Source organism: Mandrillus leucophaeus, unplaced genomic scaffold, assembly GCF_000951045.1.
Source record: "Mandrillus leucophaeus isolate KB7577 unplaced genomic scaffold, Mleu.le_1.0 Scaffold732, whole genome shotgun sequence".
Classification (NCBI taxonomy): Eukaryota; Metazoa; Chordata; class Mammalia; order Primates; family Cercopithecidae; genus Mandrillus; species Mandrillus leucophaeus.
This window is the reverse complement of record NW_012107942.1, coordinates 1,340,229-1,357,481: the sequence shown is the minus strand read 5'-3', so window position 1 is coordinate 1,357,481 and position 17,253 is coordinate 1,340,229. Positions and strand designations below refer to the sequence as shown.

The following is a 17,253-nucleotide window of genomic DNA, read 5'->3' as shown; positions in this document are numbered from 1 at the left end:
AAAAAAAAAAAAAAAAAAAAAAAAAAGAGAGAAAAGAAAATGTCCGCTGGATAAATGAATGGTACTTTTCCATTATTTGCATTTCCCTGGCATTTTAATGTTGTCTCCTTGCCAATGACCTTGTGAGTGTCTCCCAGAAACCTATCCCTTTATGTTGCCCCATCACTTACCAGTTCATATTGAATGCCCAGGATGGCTTTTACTTTTAGGACAGAAATGCATTATTCCCTTGTAAATTCATTCCTTACTCTCATTTGAAAAGATTTACCTTTAGTGTTTTTTGGTTTGTTTGTTTTTTTAACAGATGTTATCACCTCCTGTCTTTGTCTCCAGCTACCTCATCACTCTGGAAAACCTGGGTGGTTGGGCACAGATTTAAAGATACAGACATAAATTTTTCCATCAGTGCACGACAAAGGCTGGGTGGAAGGCTTTTTGTCTGTATAGCATAAGAAAAATCATCTTTTATTCATTTCCTGGGATTTTGAAAGCTACAGAATCAACAATAATGCAACCCTGATGACATTTTAAAGGGATTTTCACCCAAGTGTCTTGAAAAGGTTCTATTTAATCCTGTGACTTCTGTTGACACCCCATAACCATCAAACATTTAATTGTTCTTGAAATTTTAATACAAATTTCTGACCAGTGGTCTTTAGGGGGACTAGAAGTATCTATAATAAAGGGGATGGAGAATGACTTCAACACGTATTGATAAGCCTGGCCTGCCGGTAATTTAATCTTTGTACATTTTCTTGCAGTCTTGTGGCAACATCTACAAAGGCCTCGCTCAGACGGGCGCCTGGGGCTGCTTTGATGAGTTTAATCGAATCTCCGTGGAGGTCTTGTCAGTGGTGGCGGTGCAGGTAGGGGCCAGAAGTTGGTGGGAGCCTTGCGGTCTTTACGTTGATCACTGCAGAAGTCTATGTCCTCTTGTTTTCGACCTCTCCTTAGCATCTGCATCCCTTTTTCCCTGTCATTTCATGCCCCTTTCTCCACCCTCTAAAATCAGGCTCCAGAGAGGCTGTCCTTCAAAATGGGTATCCTTCAGTTACCCACCAAAGTAGATCCATTTACTTGGCTTTGGGACTCTGTTTTGTTTCTGTAAAATGGGCAGAAAGAAGATCTGTCCTACCTGCTTCCTCTGGGTGCAGAAACATGAAGATGGCAGAGCTCAGCTCCTTGGAAAGGCCATGTTCTTTGGTTATAAACCAAGGCTTAAATTTCAGTTATTTTATTTCCTTTTGGAATCTTTGGGCAAGTTGTTCCACCACACTCAGCTTAATAAAATGAGGAATACAGCATGAATGTTTTTTGAATGAAGTCACTTTTGGGGTGAGATTTTATGTAAGCATGCCACTTGTCTTTCAAGTCACCCAGAAAGCATTTATTAAACACCTACAATGTAGTAAGTGTTACGCAAAAGACGGGTGAAGTTTCCCAGTTGAATAGAATGTGATCTCTAACAAAAAAAAAAAAAAAAAAAATTGAGCTCTCGAGATAGACATGAGTACTTTCAATGTTCTAGAGGTGACTTCAATTCTGACTGAGCATGAAACTTCCAAATGCGTTACCTTGAAAAGATGGAGAAGATTCTGGATTTGGGTCAGGATCCCATGAACAATAGAAGCAGGAGAAGGGGGAAGGGGAACGTGAATAAGCTTTTGTTGAAATTCTGTGCCAGGCACTTTTCATACATCATCTTTTACATCATGAAAGATCTTTCACGTCTTTCCACCATGGCCCTGCAAGCCACTATTCTCCCCATTATGTATGTGGAAAAACTGAACATCAGAGGGGAACTGTACCTTGTCCATGGGTAGACTTTTGGAAAGTGGGGGGGTTGGTAGGTGCACCCTGTGCCCTCACTGACGCTGTCCGGGTGCAGATGTGGGCACTGATCTGATTTCTAGTGGGTAAAATGCCAAAGGAGAAAATAAGGCTGGAGAGGCAAGTTCGAACCCAATAGTACCAGGCTGAAATGCCTTACTCAGCAGGCAGCAGGGAACCCCCAGAGACATCCGGGAGGGAGATTGCCCCTCTATTTGGCAGCAATGTGAAGGAGGGGCTGAGCAATAGGAAAACTGGTGGCTGAGGGCAAGTCAGGGGTCTCTCCCAGGGATTCTTACTGCAGCTGCACAGGCTCCACTCCCCCAGGAACCCCATCTCCAAGATAAAGCACATCGTTTGCCAGCATCTATTCCATACCCCTCCCTGTAGGCTGAATGCCCCCATCTCCTGCTAGGGGCGGCTGGTTTCAGAACCCACATCCTGCCCTTATCTCAACAGAGCAAAGCAATCACAAGGCCATCATGTGATGATCAAAGCTGTGGTGAAGTGCTTGGGACAATGATGTGCCTGGTGCTCCCAGTGTGTGCTGCACACCATACAATCAAAAATGGTTTAATGTTGCTTGTGTTTGCTTTCATTTCCAAAACAGTATGCGCACAGTACAGAAAAAGAAAAATGTAGCTATGAGAGACTCTTTGGTCCCTACAGGTTTCTGTAATCTTTTCAGGTCCAGACAAAGGAATAAGGAAAGCGTTTAGCTTGACTGACATTTTTCTAAGGCAAGAGAGCGGGATTGAGGGGAGGGTGGCAGAAGAGGGGTTGGAGGAAACATCAGGCAAAAGGTCGCCCCTGGTAGGGAAAGATGACTGAGCCAGCATCATCCCTGTCCCCCTTTGCCCTGGCAGGAGCCAGCATCCATCCACATAGCTTCCACATGTTGTCACCTCTCATCCTACAGACTGTCCTTTTCACAGGTAGGCTTGGACGTAGGGCTGTGGGTGGGGCGCTGAAGCAACCGCAAAGCTGAACAGAGGTAGGGCTCACACCATCCGCAAATCCATGCCACCTTCATCTCCAGCTGCACCGAAAGCCACAGGCAGTCAAAGGGCTCTGCCAGGTCCCTTCACTCACCGAGGTGGTCTGTCTTTCCATCTCTCATGTTTGACAGCCACTGACTCTTGTCCACACTCTTCCTTGGTGAAGATCAGAAAGTTGCTGGAACGTGAGGCTCTTTCCTGGTTTCCAGTGGTGAAATATGGTTTTTCTCCTTCTTTGGGTTTGTTCTGTTCAGCAGCAGTTAGTAGAGGAAGGAAGACAAATGACTAGCCTGGACACTCTTGGACTGAAACCCTTGACCAGCTTGGCTCGAAAGAGCTGGTTGTGTGCATCTCAGTAGCATCACATGAGTGTAGCTTGAAATGGGCTATGGTGAGAGTCCTTCCATCATGAAAACTGCCAAATTGTATGAATCAAGGGCATTTTTGCTCCGCTGGAGAGCTGGTTGTTAAAAATTTACCAGCGCACCTCTGCATTGTAAGGATGTAAGCTGAATGTTGCCAGATCTTTTACGTTTTAAAGAGAGACCAGACATCCAGATTTTTATAAGAAATCAAACATGTTTCCTGGATGCTTTCACCTTTGGCTGGTCACTTCACAACCTGGAATAAGGAATAATGCCAGTGTTCGATGCTGGCTCAGCCACTTACTAGCTGTGTGACCTTGAGCATATCCATGTCTCAAGATCCACATCTGTAAAGGGAGTTAATAATAGCACCTCCTTGAGGCAGTTGTAATAATTTTTAAATGAGTTAATATCTCTAAAGCACTTTTTTTTAAAGCCCTACAGAGAATAGTCACTCAACAAATGCTTTGATGATGATGGTGGTGGTGGTGGTGATGTTAGTGATGATGATGATGTTAATGGTGGTGATGGTAGCGGTGATGGTGATCATTATGCCAATGGTGGTGATGCTGCTGATGATGATAGCGGTGGTAATGGTGTTGATGATTATTCTAATGATGATGGTGATGATGGAGATGATCATGGTGATGGTGGTAATGATGATGGTGGTTGTGGTGGTGATGATGGTGATGATGGTGGCGGCAGTGATGATGATGGTGATGATAGTGATGATGCAGGTGATGGTAATGATGATGGTGGTGGCAGTGATGATAATGTTAACGATGATAGTGATGGCAGTGGTAGTGGTGGTGATTATTCTAATGATGATGGTGATGATGGAGATGATGATGGTGATGGTGGTAATGATGGTGGTGGTGGTGGTGGTGGTGGTGATGATGGTGATGATGATGGTGGCGGCAGTGATGATGATGGTGATGATAGTGATGATGATGGGGGTGATGGTGATGATGATGGGGGTGATGGTGATGATGATGATGGTGGCAGTGATGATGGTGATGATGATGATGGTGGTGGCAGTGATGATAATGTTAACGATTATGGTGATGGTGGTGGTAGTGGTGGTGATGATTATTCTAATGATGATAGTGATGATGGAGATGATCATGGTGATGGTGGTAATGATGATGGTGGTGGTGGTAGTGGTGATGATGGTGATGATGATGGTGACAGCAGTGATGATGATGGTGATGATAGTGATGATGATGGGGGTGATGGTGATGATGATGACAGTGGTGACAGTGATGATGGTGATGATGATGATGGTGGTGGTGGCAGTGATGATAATGTTAATGATGATGGTGATGGTGGTGGTGATGATGGTGGCAATGATGGAGATGGTGGTGGCACTGATGGGGATGGTGGTGATGATAGTGATAACGATGGTGGTGATAGTGATGAGGATGATTACTATCTTAGCACTGCAGGAAATGGGTTAAAGAGTAGCGGCTGGGATACACAGGGCAGGGAAAAAGGGTTCACATCTTGGTCTCACAGGTCTTCTCTATGCCCTTCACTCCTTCTCAACTGGAACAACCTCAAGCTACCTTATCAAGCTTAACAATGTACTAATCAAGGAGGCAGTGCCCAACAGCCATTGTTCCCCCTGGATAGTAGATAGACACTGCTATCTACTATTTTTTGCTTTATTGCTATCTAATATTTTGCTTTATTTTAAAGCTGCTCAACACAAGGTCAGCAATGCATTCTCTAAGATCACTTAGTTCCTGTTTGTTCCTGGAATCAAATGAAATAAGTTCAACTTGGGAGTCCCTGATGCTGTCATACTCTGATCTAGGAACATACCCATCAGAGATATTTCTCAAGAAAGTGGCCTGACAACAGTCCAGGCAAAATCTGAGCTGGTAACTTTTGAAATTGAATACCCATCCAAGGAGAAAATTGCACTTAATTATTCACACGGCAATCCAGGCTGGCATATTGGTTCAGAAGCCACACCAGCTGCTGACAGTTCTCTGCCACCCTCCCCTCTCCTCCTCTCCACTCCTTGTCCGTCTGTGCTCCTCTTCCCAGTAACTCCTACAAAAGTGATTATGCTGCTGGTCCACAGCGTCTTTGTCAGTGGACATTCTCATGTCTCCATCAGACTAGTCAAGCAAAGTCACATAGCCACTTGGGAAAAACTTCAGTGTGGCAATTCCAAAAAAAATTACTCTGCTATTTTAAAAATGTCTAAGATATTACTTAATTTTTTCTGGAATCTCTTCTTTACTATTGCAATCAGCTGTCTATGCTTTGGGTTATCTGTGCCTGGGGACATGTGCCACAAGGACACACCCCATTGCCCTGTCCCCCTCCATGCCCTCTGGCCAGGCATCCCTGGCACTTTCTTCTCTTCCCTACAGTACAAGCCCCGATAATGGGTTGGGCAGAGGCAGGAAGCAGGTAGAAGCAGAAGATCATTCAGCAAAGACTTGGGAGCCCACCAGAGCAGGGCTCTAAGTACTCCAAGCACCAAACAAATGTTCCAGTCTCATAGCCCAGGGAGCTTCCCATGTGACACCCTTTAGAGAGAAGCTTAAAGTCTAATGGGGGAAAAAAAAAAAACCACCAGAAATGTTAAAATGTTTAAAAAGTGGTGAGTGGGTTGCACTTCCTAAAGGCAACAGACTTCAATCTGCCATTGCAGTGGGAAGCGTGGAGCAGGCCAGAGAGGATGTTAAATAGCACATGGCATTTGGGGCAAAGACTTGAAAAGAGAATGACCATGGGGGACCACAAAATGCGCCACTCTCCTAGAATAGAAGGGCCAAGGTAGAGGGGTGAGGAGAAAAAGCCAAGATCCCCATAGCATAGGGCTAGCCCATGGCCTCCTTAAAGTATGTCATCTGCACAGAGACAGCACGGCCTTAATACTTCACTGAGTGAGTCAGACACAAGTCCCTAGCCTGAGTGGGAAGATACAGGGACAGAAGCCTCTGTGATCAGCAGCTTCCAGTCATGAGAGGAAAGGTGTCATCCTCATGCAAGTAATGCAGCGCTTATGGTCAGACGGGCACGCAACGCTTGTGCAGATAACAAGGTTGATCACTGGACATCAGGGCTGGCTTGCAATATATAGAAGTAAAACCTAGCCGGGTGAGGTGGCTCACGCCTGTCATCCCAGCACTTTGGGAGGCCGAGGTGGGCGGATCACGAGGTCAGGAGATCGAGACCATCCTGGCTAACACGGTGAAACCCCGTCTCTACTAAAAAATACAAAAACTTAGCCGGGCGTGGTGGCGGGTGCCCATAGTCCCAGCTACTCGGGAGGCTGAGGCAGGAGAATGGTGTGAACCCAGGAGATGGAGCTTGCAGTGAGCCAAGATCGCGCCACTGCACTCCAGCCTAGGTGACAGTGCAAGACTCCATCTCAAAAAAAAAAAAAAAAAGAAGAAAACCTAGGCAAAGTATCCAAATGATAAGGCAGAAAATACGTTCCATGAAAGATGTGCAATTTTAAGGGCCATAGAGACTGGAAAGAGACAGTAAAACCATCTGGCTGAGGGGCAACTGTGGACCGTGAAACTGGGATGGGGCAGCATAGCCCAGTGGCAAGAACAGTTCATTGACTTTCAGGTAGGTGTCCTGAGAGTGACAGCGGAGGGTGCCGGGCATGGCTGGTGTCATCTAGCCCCACACTACTCAAACTGTGAACCAACAGCACCAGCACTCCCTGGGAGCTTGTTAGAAATGCGGAGTCTCAGGCCCGACCCCAGACCTGCTGAAACAGAATCTTCATGTTAACACGTCCTCCAGTGATTTCTATGCACAATAAAATCGGGGACTGTGCCACTGTGGCACAGTCATCTCAACCCTGGCTGCACATTAGAATGGCCTGGGTAATTCTACAAAATAGTAATGCACAGTCTGCACCCCAAAAAGGCGTTGATTTAGTTCCTGTGGAATAGGACCAGTGGGTACTTTCTAAAAACTTTCCACATGGTTCACACGTTCAGCAAATTTTGAGAACCAGAGCTGAGAGAGAGACTGAAAAATGAGGAAAACACCGCTGAGGACTGTAGAGTTTGGGTTCACATCAAGACCCCCAAGACTGAGCCCAGTTTGTCCCAGCCAGTGCTCTGCAGGGGCAAAGCCTCTCCAGGCCAAGTGGGGCAGAAGGAAGTGGGAGGCCCAGGCTGATCTGAGAGAGGGAGAGAGGGGAACCTCTGGCCTTTTCCAGGATCCGGACCTGGAAAGCCTTTTCCAGACTTTCTGGACCCTGATCATTGTTATGTTCCAGTGATTTGCTCTGCAGACCTCAGTTGCTGCTAAATCCTGTCCTGTACAAACCAGGCTAACCAAAATTGCTATGAGCACCGATGCTCCAACATTAACTGCATCTTTGAGTCTGTTCAACACCCTCCCATCTGAGAGAGGGAAGTCAGTATGCAGCTATGAATGAGGCCACCTGGGCAGAGGTAGGGATGAGTAGAAATGTAAGAATTGACTGGACTGCAGTGGTTCTCAAATTTCAGCATGCATCAGAATCACCTGGAGGGCCTGTTCCCACGTGCTTTGCTCAACCCCATTCCCAGAATTTCTGATTTGATTTATCTTGGAGGTGGAGCTAAGAATTTGCATGGGAGTTGGTTTGGACCCAAGGACACATGGTGTGGGATGGAGGTAAAGTATATCTTCTCAGCCTCAGGGTCCTCACTGGTAAAATGTTTGGTCTAGATCAGGGCTTGTCAGCCTCAGCACTATTGATGCTTTCGGCCGATCATTCTATTTTGTGAAGATCTATCCTCTGCATTGTGGATGTTGAGCAGCATCCCTGGCCTCTACCCACTGAATGCCGGCAGCAACAAAAGTGTCTCCAGACATTGCCACATGACCCCTGGGAGAGAGGAATTGCCAGCTCATCCCCAATTGAGAACACTGGTTCCTACATAGCTTTCCATTTTTATTCATTTGTGTTCTTTTTTTGTTTGTTTTCTTGTTTTGTTTTTTGATTTTTGTTTTCGAGACGGAGTCTCACTCTGTTGCCCAGGCTGGAGTACACTGGCATGATCTCAGCCCACTTCAACTGCCGCCTCCCGGGTTCAAGCGATTCTCCTGCCTCAGCCTCCCAAGTAGCTGGATTACAGGCACGTGCCATCACGCCCAGCTAATTTTTTTGTATTTTTAGTAGAGACGGGATTTCACCGTGTTAGCCAGGATGGTCTCAATCTCCTGACCTCATGATCCGCCCGCCTCGGCTTCCCAAAGTGTTGGGATTACAGGCGTGATTATTTGTCTTTTTAATGTGTGGCAAAACCATATTTTCTTATTTTGTGGGAAGTATGCCTCTAAATTATAACAAACATGATGGTTTTCAGAGTAAAACAAATTGCTCTGAAAACGTATATGTTTGGTGAGAAACTGGTCTGTGGCTAGCACAGTGCTTCTTCTGGTACAAGAGCGTTTGGGGGAAGTAGCTAAAAGCGTGTGCTTCGGCACCAGATTGCCTGGCTTTTAAACTTGAGCTGCTCCACTTACCAACTGTGGGGTTTCAGGCAAGTTTCTTTTTTTTTTTCTTTTAACTTTTTATTTTGAACCAATTTTAGATTTATAGAAAAGTTGTAAAAATAGCATTGAATTTCTACATATCTCACTTTTAGCCTCCCCTGAATGCTAACATCTTACATAAACATAGCACAGTTTCTTAACTGCCTTCTGCCTCAGTTTCTTCATCGGTAAAATGAAGATCTAAGACTACCTATCTTAAACAACTGTTAAAAGCTTTGGATGGAATAATTCACAGAAAGTACTCAGAATCATCCCTGGTACATACTGAATGCTCAAAAATGTCAGTTATTATTTTTTGTTATTCACTGTGGCTTTAAGATCTTCAGAAAACAGTGCATTTTCAATAGAGAAACAGATCCCAGTGGGTGAGATGTGCCTGGCAGCCTTAGCTATCAGTTGCCAAACTACCTGTGTTGTACTTCCATCTGGCTGGGCTTGCATTTAATCCATACATCCCTAGTCCACCTGCTTCTCCACTCCCCCGTCCCTGCTTCCAAGCATCCCGAAAGACCCTCTGGCCTTTCCCAGGACCTGGACGTTATCAAGGTCTCTCGGACCCTGATCATTGTTATGTTCTAATGATTTCCTCTGCAGGCCTCAGTTGCTGCTAACGCCTGTCCTGTACAAGCCAGCCTAACCAAAATTTCTATGAGCACCGATGCTCCAACATTAACTGCATCTTTGAGTCTGTTCAACACTCTCCCTCAAGAGCCCCTCTACAGAATTTTACACAAAAGCACAGATGCCTCCAATCCGAAAGTGCATCATAAATTCTTGCTGAGCGTGAGGTTTCTGGGCTTCGGTGTTTCAAGACAGAATGCTGAGTCAGAATGAGCAGCAGAAAAGGTCCTAGGCTCGTGCCTTAGTCTTCGCCCAAAGGTAGCAGAGCAACTTATAAGCGCTAATTAAACTTGCTTTCCCACTCCCTAATAAGGCAAGTGCTCTGTATATTTTATGGACGGGAAGACTGGGAACAAAGGAGAGAACCAGGCTTTGCCAGTCACGTAACTCGCAGGATGATGAAGGCTGCAAGAGGCTCCACGGCAGAGCTGGGCTGGGCTGTGAGCCCCACACAAACCAGCAGAGCTTGATCTGTTTGGCCAGCGTCCTGGCTGCTGAAGCCTGCTTCTGCCAGGATGGCATTGATATTCTACACGTAGAAAAGAAGTCTCAGTTTCAAACTAATTGCTGTGAGCTCAAACGCATACAGTCATTAGCGCTTCACTCTGGGAAGAGAGCTGAATCCTAATTGTAGAACTGTCATGCATCCAGGCAAACTGTGTACTCTGGAGACAGCCGTGCCCAGTGGTAGATGGTCCAGCTGCCCCCCCCCAACCCCTCCCACTGTTTCACACACACAACCCTACAGCCCTGTCTCTACAGAACTAGGCTACCCTTTGCTCTTCTAGCACCCTGGACTTAGCCAACCTGCTGAGGCTCATTCAAAACCTCGCACCCGCCCCAGCTTTTGGGTTTTGCTTCTGAGAACATAAGAGGCTGGAAATTCCCAAAGACCTTCTGGGGCCGGGCTGGACAAGGCTGTGGGCTAGCCTGAAACTGTGTCCCTTTCATCTTTGCTCTGTTGCTGATCATTTTTGCTTAACCCTTTTCCAAGCACCGGGTGCGACAATAAATGGTTGAATTTCACTTCTGCCTCTCCTCCGACTGCTAGAGAGTAATCTAGAACATAGATCTGAGTGGGTCAAGCTTCAGGATAAATCCTCCTCTGACTCCAGACTAAGTTTAAGAAAAAGTCTGATTTTCTAAAGAGAAAAGCACTAACAGCCCTCTGGGTCTGGCCCAGCCTAGCCTTGCTCCATCTGTAAAGGGTGACCTGTTCTGGAGGTGTAGTCTGGGGGGTGGCTATGAGGAGTTAAACCAAGACAGGGACCACAGTTGCGATGAGAATGGTCACATGGATATCCCTCATGTTAGCTGGTATTTCTAAGCATTTTCTGTAGGCTATGCACTTCACAGACTTTATTTCATTTACTTAGAACAAGCTCAGCAGGTAGCTATGGCATCCTCACCATCACACAATACCTGAAAGCACAGGCTCCAGGATCCATTTGCCTGGATTCAAATCCTGATGCCCCAATTAGTAGCTGTGTGACTCTGGGCAAATGTTTCCATCTCACCATGCTTCTGTTTTATCTGAGATGGTGATGATGTAACTGAAGTGCCCCCCTCCGAGTACGGTGAAGCTCAAATGGGTTAATACATAAGTAGTGGTCAGAACTGTGTCCGGCCAGTGGTCAGCCCTAATACACTTCAGCCATTGCTACAGAGAGAACCCACATTCAGGGAGTTGAACACCTGTTTGCTGTTCCCTCCCATGCTGTTAACCACAGTGTGATAAATATGGATGTGGGCAGCCAGATTCATTGTTTTGTTTTGAGATGTAGCCTCGCTCTGTCAAACAGGCTGAAGTGCAGTAGCATGATCTCGGTTCACTGTAACCTCCACCTCCCTGGTTCAAACGATTCTCCTGCCTCAGTCTCCCGAGTAACTGGGATTACAGATGTGCACCACCACACCCGGCTAATTTTTGTATTTTTAGTAGAGACAGGGTTTCACCGTGTTGGCCAGGCTGGTCTTGAACTCTTGACATCCAGTGATCTGCCCGCCTTGGCCTCCCAAAGCGCTGGGATTATAGGCATGAGCCACTGTGCCTAGCAGTGGCCAGATTTCTTTTAGACATGCACCCAGGGCCTGTCAGTAAAGGGTCTGGGGTGTGGTCATCATGCCTGTCTTTCAGTGAAAGGGGCCACAGGACAATTCTCTGTGCTGTGTGTGACTACAGGCTCCCAGCTTTAGTTATGACCCTTCCACTGAAATGCAATTGAGGAATTTCTCGCTGATTGATTGGTTCACCAGGTAAAAAGCATTCAAGATGCGATTAGAGATAAGAAGCAGTGCTTCAACTTCCTTGGGGAGGAGATCAGCCTGAATCCTTCTGTCGGAATCTTCATCACCATGAACCCGGGCTATGCCGGCCGCACGGAGCTGCCAGAGAACCTCAAGGCTCTCTTCAGGTGAGTGTCAGCTCTGCCCCATGCAAAAGCCCCAAAAGAGAAGTTTCTTTCATTTTTCCACTTCAAATGTGTGATGTATATTTTAAAGAAAATTTGGAACATTTGGAAAAGTAGATTTTTAACAACCATCTTTAATGTCTTTAATGCAGTAAAATTGCTTTCTGCTTAATTGTGTTCTGTTCTCCTTTGTATACACATTTTAAATCCACACGTCAGTAGCCTACATTTGCGGTCTACATAGTTTTGTGTTGTTTTGTTTTTTTATTTCATAGTCTCTCATATGATAACTATTTCCTTCTATTAGATATTCTTGATAAATCTCATTTCATGGCTGCAGGTTTTTTTTTATCAAGTGCATGGTTTACAATGTAATTAACTACTCCCGCATGGTTAAATATTAAGACGTTCTAACATTTAAAGTAAATTTATGCATAATGCTGTAATATACATCTTTGTACATAAATCTTTTTTTCTGTATGCATGATTATTTTCTTTGGCTAGCTTCCCAGAAGTGGAATTACTGTGTTAATGGGTAGAAACATTTTTAAGGCTCTTGATACACATTGCCAAATTGCTTTCTAAAAAGAGTAGTACCAAATTGCACTCCTCGTAGAGATGCATGAGAGCACCTCTTTTACTTCACCCTTGCTACCGGTGGACATTGCCATATTTTAAAACCTTCTTTACTTTGATAAGAAAACACAAATACATTTCTTCACAGGAGCTGGAGGCCGCATTCTTTTTCCAGAAAGGAAAAGTTGGCCCAACAAAGAGAAAACTGAAGAACGCTTTGTGCCTTCTGATTTTCTGGTTACTGAACTTTTACCTAAGGGAGATAGACTGTGGGGAGCTCTGACAAAACTATTTTTTTTTTTTTTTTTTGAGACGGAGTCTCGCTCTGTCGCCCAGGCTGGAGTTCAGTGGCCAGATCTCAGCTCACTGCAAGCTCTGCCTCCCAGGTTTATGCCATTCTCCTGCCTCAACCTCCCAAGTAGCTGGGACTACAGGTGCCTGCCACCTCGCCCGGCTAGTTTTTTGTATTTTTTAGTAGAGACGGAGTTTCACTGCATTAGCCAGGATGGTCTCAATCTCCTGACCTCGTCATCCACCTGCCTCGGCCTCCCAAAGTGCTGGGATTACAGGCTTGAGCCACCGCGCCTGGCCGACAGAACTATTTTGTCTCATTTTTGGACTGAGAAGCATAGTGCTGTCTGTCCAGAGAGGTTGTCAACACTTTATTGGATTTCCAGAGGCGTAGGAGGTCACTGGGCAGCTCCCTGCGTACTTCACTCTTTCAGTTGTGGCAAATTCATGTGTCGCTGGAGTGATGGCAGCTTCTCCTTCTTCAGCCAGGTCCCTGTGTTAACCAAGAGCTCTTGGAATGCCAGCAAGCTATCTAAACGAGTGCTACAGAATACTGCATTGTTGGCAATTTTTTTCTACAAAGTATTTATTAAATAAGCGTTGTGTTACAAATGATTATAGAAGTAGGTTATCACCCAGATAAGAATTCTTTCTTACCTTTTTTTCTTGCTGAATCGTTTTTGCTGAATGGAATTGTCTTTGCCAGTTCAGGGTGCTATAATAAACATACCGCAGACTGGGTGGCCTAAACAGCAGACATTTATTTCTCACAGTTCTAGAGCCTGAAAGTTCAAGAGCAGGGTGCCAGCATGATCAGGCTCTGGTGAGGGCTCTCCTCCAGGTTGCAAGCGGCCACCTTCTTGCTGTATCCTGACATGGAGGAAAGAGGATGAGCTAGCTCTCTGGCCTCTTCTTATAAGGGTATTAATCCCATTCATGAGCGCTCCACCCTCATGACCTAATGACCTCCCAAAGGCCCCATCTCCAAATACCATCACATTGCATTTTGGGGGCACACAACATTCAGTCCATAACACATACCCATAGAAGGAAATTTGGGAATAAACAAATGTATTTTTCAAAAATAGTAAGTACAAACATCTACTTTTACATTTAATTCTCTCAAAGGCCCTATGAGGTGGATAGTACTAGTTTCTCCAGTGTATAGTGAAAAAACAGATGCATTCAGCAAATTGCTCAGGATAGTAACCCTAGTTACTAGGGTTAGCTAGTGAACCAACTAGTAAGCGGCAGAATGCTAGAGTTTGAAACCAGAGTCCCTGCTCCTCCCCCCGCCCCAGTCCTGTCATCCAGGAACAATCAGTGTAACCGTTTGGCATTTTTTTTCCAATACTGCATCTGTAGCACATTTCTTTTTCAAAATTGGGATCAGACTCTATATAGTTTAGTATCCTACTTTCATTAACTAATTTTTTTTGTGTCATTATGTAATTTTCCTTTCACACCACTATTTTTCATGGCTGCATAGTATTCTGTTGTACCAATGTATATTTACTCTTATGTGCAAGTTGCAAAATAATTTTGAGAATTTAAGCATTTGGTTGCTCCTTTGAATTTGAATACAATGTAAAATATTTCAAGAAAAAAATGTGCTCGAATGAAATGTTTATGAAAATTTCATATCAGTATAGGGAAAATGCAATTAAAGAAATGTAACAACCTTAGGTTCCTATTACATACCTAACAAATTAATAAAATGTAAGTAATTTTAAAATCAAATGTTTTTAGTGCCAGAGGAAAAAGAAAATCGTAACAAAGCGTTCTAGAAAACCCTTTCTATATTATTGTGTATGCCATTCTGTGTCAAGATAGCGTTAATAAACATTGAGCTGGTGCAAATGTAATTGCAGTTTTTGCCATTGAAAGTAATAGCAAAAACCGCAATTACTTTTGCACCAACTTAATACACACTTCAGACCTTATCATTAGAAATTTACATTCGTATTCAAACAAGTACAGGATACGCCCTGGGTGTCTAGGCTTACAGGAGACACACATTTTGAGAAGGAAGAATAGGGGAACTCTCAGTTTCTTGAAAGTAATGGCAAAAACCACAATTACTTGTGGACCCACTTAATACATGCTTTAGGCCTCATCATGAGAAATTTACGTTTGTATTCAAATAAGTACAGGATAAGCTCTGCATGTTTAGGATTAGAGAAGACACATATTTTGAGGATGAAGAATAGGGGAACTCTCACTTTCTTGTAGATACCCAGAGAAATTCAATTCCTTATTCTAAGCCTCGAATCTGTTCTAGACAATTTGCTTTACTAATCCATGCCTTGTGTAAGACACACTGAACTCAAGTCACAAGACTTGAGTGGTAGCTCCAAGTCTGCCCCTGCCTGCTAACATTATCCGGCCCCTTAGGAAGGCGACTTCATTTCCTTTATCCTTAGCTAACTCATCTCTAAGTTGAAAGTCTTCATGCTAACTGCAGCAACACATAGAATACATTGAAAGTCTTAGATGAAATAATGGCTCAGGTCTTTCCATGAGTTTTTGCACTCGCAGTTGCCTCCGTGTGTGATCTCGGCCAATGCCTATTTTCTTGCAGGTCTCCTCTTCAACACTGTTACTTGGGAAACTGACTGGGCCTTCTGTCTTCCTATACTCAGGCCTTGTGCAATGGTGGTTCCAGACTTTGAGTTGATCTGTGAGATCATGCTGGTGGCAGAAGGATTCATTGAAGCCCGGTCATTAGCCAGAAAGTTCATCACTCTTTACCAGTTGTGCAAAGAGCTTCTCTCCAAACAGGTAGGATGTCTAAGGAGGCTGCACAACCCAGCACCGTGCAACAGCCCCAGCTCTGGAAACGTTCTGGAACAAATGTATTAGGAAAACATGCTCGAGCTTTCTCATAGAGAGTCACTGTGCCCATAAGCATATCGAAAGCTCTGAACACTTCCACAATAAAGATTTATGTTCATTTCTTTAGCTCTGCATTTTTCAAAATTAACCTCAAAACTCCATTTTTTAATAGAATACTTAGCAACATGTCACAGACACCAGTGTCCCATGAGAGACATTACAGTGGTCGATAAAAAACCCCTGGAGGAAATGGTCTGTACCTGAAGGGACATAGATGAGGAGGGTCAGGGAAGAAGGTTAGTTGTTAACCAGCTTTGAGCTTCTCATAGTTGCTTGGCCTTACCTGTAGCTTCCGCCTAAGGCAGGCGGAAATTCACAGAAAAATTGCACCTTAGCAAAACATTACCTGCAAGGTTTCTGCCTTGAACAGAGAATTTCTTTTTGTCAAGGATAGATGACCAAGCTTCCCTGGGCTGTCCCCAGTGAGCTTTGGGAATATCTTGTTTTGATCACCTTTACTGCCATAACACAGGCTGTCTCAGCCCTGTGGAGTCTGTCCAAGATGCAGAAAATCCTGTTTTCCTTATACTTCTTTTCTCATTGTACCCCCTCTCTCGGTTCTTTCCCAACGTTGACTTCCAGGCCAGTGACTCCCTCTTTTAAGGCTTTATCCCAAACCTCTCTTTTGAGCTCTAAACCTGTACATTCAATGGTCTGTACCACAGCTCCCCCGAGTGTTTAAAAAGCTCCTCCAGCTCAGCACTCTAAAGCTGATCTCCATCAGCTCTAAGCCCAAGCTTCCTTCTCCTGTGTTCCCAGCCTCAGTATGCTGACCCCTCAGTCACTCATTTGCTAACTCTAGGACCCTGGGAGTCACCCTGGGCCATTTTCTCTTCCTTGGCCCTGTATATAATTTTAAATGAACCCTTAATGATTCTATGTTCTGGATATTTCTCAAATAAGTCTCATTTCCTTTCCCTATTCATTGCTACCACTTGAGTTCCAAGCACCCATATCTTTTGTTTAAACTATTGCAACTGCCTTTCTACTAGTTGTTCCACCTCTATTCTAATTCCTCAGATCTGTTCTTTAGCCACTTGCTAGAGTGATGATTTAAAAACGCTCCTCACTTGTCCTAAGATAGAGACCAATGTCCTTATCACTCTCTGCTAAAGACTTCAGGGTGTTCTGTCTCCTCCTACCTCCACGGCAGCGGCTCACAGCTCTCTCCCTGTCGTGTGGTGCTCCATCTCCATTGATCTTTTTTGAGTTCCTTGAAACTGATTATCTTCTCACCTGAGCTTGTGGACATCCTGTTCTCACTTGCCTTGACTGCACTTCTTTTTCATCTGTGCCTGACTGAATTCCACTCCTTTAAGGTCTTCTTTAATGCCATTTCCTTAGGGTAGTCTGATCCATATCCTGGGTACAGCCACTGTGTTCTTAGTCATCATTGCACACTGCATTTTTCTTTGGTAGCATTTTAATTTTTAAATTTTTTTTTGAGACAGAGTCTCTCTCTGTTGCCCAGGGTAGAGTATAGTGGTGATCTCAGCTCGCTGCAACTTCCATCTCCCATGTTCAAGCAATTCTCCTGCCTCAGCCTCCTGAGTATCTGGGATTACAGGCACCCACCACCACGCCCAGCTAATTTTTGTATTTTTAGTAGAGACGAGGTTTCACCATATTGGCCAGGCTGGTCTCAAACTCCTGACCTTGTGATCCACCCGCCTCGGCCTCCCAAAGTGCTGGGATTACAGGTATGAGTCACCGCACCCAGCCTCCTTGGTAGCATTT

At 44.7% G+C, this 17,253-nt stretch overlaps 1 protein-coding gene across 1 annotated transcript in view; it reads left to right on the top strand.

The window, feature by feature from the left end:
- The window catches only part of DNAH9 (dynein, axonemal, heavy chain 9), a 371,284-nt gene that overhangs the window by 129,092 nt on the left and 224,939 nt on the right, over positions 1–17,253 (top strand). The window contains exons 28-30 of the mRNA XM_011965684.1: positions 762–866; positions 11,600–11,757; positions 15,264–15,402. Of these exons, the coding sequence (XP_011821074.1) occupies positions 762–866; positions 11,600–11,757; positions 15,264–15,402 (402 nt within the window). The remainder of the gene's footprint in view (positions 1–761; positions 867–11,599; positions 11,758–15,263; positions 15,403–17,253) is intronic.